Source organism: Teleopsis dalmanni, chromosome X (genome assembly GCF_002237135.1).
Source record: "Teleopsis dalmanni isolate 2A chromosome X, ASM223713v2, whole genome shotgun sequence".
NCBI classification, from domain to species: domain Eukaryota; kingdom Metazoa; phylum Arthropoda; class Insecta; order Diptera; family Diopsidae; genus Teleopsis; species Teleopsis dalmanni.
Window position 1 is genome coordinate 97,359,217 of NC_051848.1, and position 6,204 is coordinate 97,365,420.

At 30.3% G+C, this 6,204-nt stretch overlaps 1 protein-coding gene across 1 annotated transcript; it reads left to right on the forward strand.

Moving 5' to 3' along the window:
* Positions 1-651, forward strand: LOC119662699 (dynein light chain roadblock-type 2-like). Its single transcript, XM_038072393.1, has 2 exons — positions 1-115; positions 189-651. Exons 1-2 carry the CDS (start codon positions 77-79, stop codon positions 534-536), a joined length of 387 nt encoding a protein of 128 aa, XP_037928321.1. The 5' UTR covers positions 1-76; the 3' UTR covers positions 537-651.
* Positions 652-6,204: the final 5,553 nt, after the last annotated feature.

The window sequence follows — 6,204 nt, forward strand, 5'->3', positions numbered from 1 at the left end:
TAGATATTCATTAGATAATTTTAAAAGTCATTTAAAAACTGATATTTATTCAAGAAGTTTCGTTTTTACTGCTAGAATGGAGGACTTAGCTGCACCTGTCGAGGAAGATTTCTTTGTATGTGTTTTTCTTACTTTAACTTGAATCACTATTATTAGTAGGTAATTATTTCAAATTTTTTATATTGTAGACAACTCTGGTTCGGAAGCATATGCCCACTACACAACGTATTATGCAGAAGGCTAAGGGCTGCTTAATCTACAATGCCAAAACCGCTGAATCGGTATACTCCACTTATCATGACAATACCGAGGATCTGGCTAGCAATGTTTGCGATATGTTGGTTTGTATTGCGCGTAATGCTGTCCGTGAAGTCAATCCAATTGATGAGTTGCGCTTCCTTCGCATTGCCACTAAAGACTACGAGTTTTTGATTGCACCAACTGATGAATTTGTTATTCTCGTTGAGCAACTTGATCCCTCCAAACAACCAGTTGCAGCGACTCCAAATGCTGGTAAGAAGAAAAAGCCCAAGTAGCAGTTTGGTATTTCTGGTGATGCCTCGTGTGCAGATTGTGTTGTATGTGTTATACTGTAACTTATATCTTATATAAGTTATATTAACATAAATATATTTTGATTAAAAATATGAATTGATTGACCAGATCTTAAGCAATGAGGCTTACACAGGTAAGTTTTATTCCATAATCAAAATTTTAGCGCTAAATACTATAGTGGAGGTTAAAGCTTATAGTTTATAGTTTATTTTATATATAATTCAGGGAGGGAATTCTAGTTTAGTCTGTCAATTTTTTAAAAAAGAGAATTGAATTTATTGGTGGTTTGTTTATAGATATTATAGTTTTGTTTTTTTCACAATATCAATTTTTTATACCGACGTAAAACTAAAGGGTTATACTTTGTAGCAGCTAATACCTAATGTTCAATCTTTACCGCAGAAATATAATATGGTTTCTAATATCGAACATTGGCTTGGTTATATGTTAATTGAGCCCCCTAGTAAAATGAACATACATAACTCTAATGCTTGCGGGAAGCACTTTTTTAACTGATATAACGTGACATTTTTGCATATTTTGCGGTGGCATTTGAAACATAAGCCATGCAAATCATATTATCTCTCTCAATACAAACACAAACAGTAGAAGATACATACACAAACACCCAGAAAATTTATGTAATCATCTCTTAGTTTCAAATTCACAGACATTTTTATGTAAATATATCTGTTGAATTTGTGAAATTCACGTTTTTCAAATATCTACACGACGAAAAGTGTCCTACTCTTTGACTCAACTACAGATACGAATATGCTTGGATCTACTCACATAAACAGGGTGTTTCTTGTGAAATAACAAAAAAGAAAAATCGGCAGTGATTGCTTTACAAATGGTTGTAGTAACAGTAACCTTCCCTGATATCGAAGGCGTTTTCAATAATATTCTATCGAAAGCTATTACAGACGTACTGATAGATGCTGTCATGGACGTTTAAATGATTGACATTATTGATTTGATGTTACAAAGCAGGACAGTGAATACAGAAATGGGTGCAATGCATACATTGCTATATTGATGGAAAATAGAATATTTCCATCAATAGACAAATACTTGAGGCACTACTTTCAAATGTGTTAAAAAATGGAAATGAAGTGTTGCAAAACAACACTACAACTAACAGCACCCAATAATAGAGTGGTCCATTGCACCATTAGTTTTAAATCCAATATATGTAGTCTTGTGGTGCATAAATTTTAGGTTGCCAGTGCAATCAACATGAACTCAAAATAAAATTCTTCCCAACGCTTGTTCATAAAAAAGTTATTTACCAAAAAATTAATATTTCACCAGTTGCTAAGAACATAGAAGGAGAAGTGGAAGCTCTTATTAATTGGCTCTAAAGGATGTAAATCAAAAAGTAGGTCTCTCAATATCACTCCGTTGACTTCATCAAAAGAAGCCAATGGATATAATTATCTTATAACTTAAAATAGGAGTTTTAAAGATCTCTCAGTAAAAATATATAATGCCATCAAAGACAAAAGGAAGATTGAAAGGAAAGGAAGACTGTTTGGGAATGATGTCAAAGGTAAAAAACCTTATCATGTCATTCGAAGAAGTTTACTAAAACATGAAACTTCTTATATAGCTGCCCGGCTCCAGCTAAAAGCAGGGTAAATGATTATAGCTTCTCCCAAACGGTCTTCCTTTCAAAAGGATTTCTTTCCCTTTTTAAATATTTTTTTAAATCTTTCTTTTAGCTTTGCGTAAGCTAGAATCATTTACCCTGTTTAACTTTCTCATAGTGGTGTCTAGTAGTAAAATTAAAAAACTTCCTACGGTGTATAAGAATCTGAAAATGATTCCATATATAATACAGCTGAAGGTCTGTGTTAAGCAGTGGCAGTTTAATGGACCCATAGAGTCTATGGGAGTTGGCGAATTATATTAGATCGACAGTGTCATTAATCTAACCTAATAACGTGAAATTTGTATCTCTTAAAAAAAATTTTATTAAAAGCTTCTCATATCTAGGTGAAAAATAGATTGCAAATTTAAGCTTAGCAGACCCAAATTGATCTTGAACCGTTGAAAAATAAAAAAGAGATCTTATATTGATTGCACAGTGCTATTAATTGTTATTGTTGTTGTAAGTGTTTTTAAATGTTATTTCATTGTAATATTAAACAATCATCAGATAATCAGACAATGATAATTTTATCACCATACTAAATTATTAGATAACTGGATATTTTCTTACAATTTTAAATTATTAGATGAGCGCTATTTTTGCTTCTTCCTTTTTTCTTTCTTCGGCATCTAAACTACAACTGTTGGTATTGACAGAGGTCAAAGGTATGTTCTTGATTGCAATCGCTTGTGGTTGCCACCAGATTGTTATTCAAAACTTATTATTATTAATATTAATAGTCTTTCGAATTATTAACTAAAACAGGAAATTAGCACTTGAAACTAAAAAATTTGACAGAAGCGTAAAATATTTTTGTTGACATAATACAGTTTAAGTGTATGAAAATTGGAAAATAAATATTTGCGGGGCATGAGGTTACTTGAAAGAAAGAACCGAGAAAAAGTATTAATTTTAGATCTATTAATTTTTCAAGTCCGTCCACAAAGAAAGGTAAGCTTAAATTTAATTAAACTTTTTTAGATTCCTAAAAGGAATTATAATTCTGTGCTATATGAATGGGACCCTATGGACTTACAAAATGGCGCTTTTAACAATAGCAACTAATATTCTTGATTTTGAATATCTTGGAATTTAATTATAAACAAATTGGAAGAAAAAGATATTAGCTCATTATTAACTTAAAAGGTTGGGCTAACGTCGAGTAAAACAATTTTTCCTCCTAGCAATGCGAATTTTAAATAATGTGCTTTCGTTTAACAGGCCAAATCTGATGTTAATATTTATTAAAAGTACTCTGTTAAAACACAAGAGTTTGGATACAGTTATTGCACATTCACACTGTCTTATTTGGGCGGTTTTGCTTATTTGCATATTATAACCGCTAATGAGGATGATTTATCATACAAAAATCTTAAATATAAATTATCTCATCAATAAATCAGCTCAATTAAGACAACCCTTGAATATAAAGTTTCCATAAGGAAAGTTAACATAAATTGAAATATTTTTCATATATTTCATATGTAAAATGTAAGCAAACAACAGCTGAGCTGTAAAGACAGGCACTAAAGAAGTAAGTGTTTGGTAAAATCGTTGTTATTATTAATTAAATCTGTAATTGATATTTGAAATGCATATAAATGATTTAATATATCAATTTAATATCTAGTTTTTTTGTGTGATATATTATTAAGTGAAGTTTATAAAAGTTTTATTAGCTGCATAAATGAGCTCATTATAATGTGAACGTTTCCTCATTAATATAAATAAGCAAGTGCCTTAATGAAACATTGCGAATATACTAAAAGTGAGTAAGGACAGAAGATTCAGTTAACTATAACTTTTCAAAAATTCTAATATTACATGGCAGAGCGTTCCAAAATTAAATCTTGAAATTATGAAAAGAAGAGATCTGTTAGAACCTATAGGCTGCAAGCAATTATAAAGGTCCTCTGGATATTTAGTAGTTTTCAATTTAAACAGAAATAACCTGATTCGAATATTTAAATACTGCTCAATGTCACAACCCAGAATAGTGTTCCTATGAATTGTTAGATGATCAAACCGCTTAAGGCCGTAGATGTATCTAGTACTACAGTTTACTACAATTCTCAATTCAGCAAGAGACTCGCAGTCAAGTTTAGTGTACACCAACGCGGCATAAGTAATTATAGAGATTATCAGTTGTTTGACCAATAAGCAACGCACATCGACTGGGGTATACATAGTAGATAAATTCAAATATCTAAAGCAAATAAATGATTTCCTAACGACATAACTGACATGATCAGAGGCATGTAAATTTGAATTAAAATAAAATACTAGAGATTTAACCGACTCACTATATTTAATAATTGAGTTTCCAATAGCCACCGGTGGCAATTTGTCTAAGTCTAATTGGGACCTAGTAAGCGGTAAAATAATGGTTTTATCTGCATTTAGCAGCATATTGTTTTCAATTGCCCAGCGATGTATGCATGTTAAATAAATATTAATCTTTGTTACAAGACCTTTTAAATGATCACTCCGACACGAATGATACATATGTGTATCATCAGCATATCCATGCAGCTTCAAGAATTGACATACAGAGAAAATGTCGTTAATATAGATCGAAAATAGCATGGGCCCCAGAATCGAGCCTTGAGGAATCCCAGAAATTTTTTAACAATAACTACTGACTGCGATCTCTCAGTTAAATAACTAAAAATAAATTAAGAAGCTAGTCTGGAGTAGTGAAACTTATTTATGAGCTTTATACAGAGCAAAGCATGATGAACTCGGTCAAATGCTTTTGAAAAATCGAGAAGACATAAGTAAGTAAACAAATCGCTACCATAACTCAATCTAATATCTTTAAGGACTTTCAGCATGCCAGACGCATAACTATGACCATTTCTGAAACTAGATTGCTAAGGAGATAGCGGGTGGAAAATATTTAGATGCTTGACAAGCATCTGGTCAGACATTATAATCTCACACACCTTAAAGAGAGAAGAAAGGATACTGTTAGTCAGAAACTGATGAAGCATAAACTTTTTTCTCTATTCAAATAACTTTAGCTTTTTTCCATGTCGCTGGAAAGATAGAGATAGTAATACAATAGTTAATAATATGAGTTAATGGTGATATAATAAATGGCAAAATAACCTTCATCAATTTAGGAGGACTTTTATCTAACCCAACAACATTGGACCTAATACTCATTAAACTCTTAAAAACAATATCTTCACTGACGCAGTAAAAGCTAAAGTTAAAGCCCTCATTAACGTCAATAATATCCATATCAACGTCAACAATATCCATATCAACGTCAACTATATTCATATTATGTTTTTCAAAAAATAAAAGTTTTACCGAAATTCAAAGAAAACAAATAAGGTCTCGGTCGTCTAAAATACCTTTTGCGCCTTCAAGAATGCTGTCATTGCTTAATACAGTTTGGTGTGATGAGAAAAAAATTTACAGTTGAAAAATTAACAGATTCGATGTGGCACAAGTTGAATTTTTGTACCACTTGAGTGGCAGACAACCGATGATTACTTTGCATTGTGGAATTTATACTTATACTTATACTTATACTTATACTTATACTTATACTTATACTTATACTTATACTTATACTTATACTTATACTTATACTTATACTTATACTTATACTTATACTTATACTTAAAACTTATATTATACTAAAACTATACTTACTTATACTTATACTTATACTTATACTTATACTTATACTTATACTTATACTTATACTTATACTTATACTTATACTTATACTTATACTTATACTTATACTTATACTTATACTTATACTTATACTTATACTTATACTTATACTTATACTTATACTTATACTTATACTTATACTTATACTTATACTTATACTTATACTTATACTTATACTTATACTTATACTTATACTTATACTTATACTTATACTTATACTTATACTTATACTTATACTTATACTTATACTTATACTTATACTTATACTTATACTTATACTTATACTTATACTTATACTTATA

What these genes read in the sequence shown, in the direction of transcription:
- LOC119662699 (XM_038072393.1), top strand. Translation starts at nt 77, where the DNA reads ATGGAGGACTTAGCTGCACCTGTCGAGGAAGATTTCTTT. An exon ending in CTGTCGAGGAAGATTTCTTT is followed by an intron (nt 116 to 188) that starts GTATGTGTTTTT and finishes TTTATATTGTAG; the next exon opens with ACAACTCTGGTTCGGAAGCA.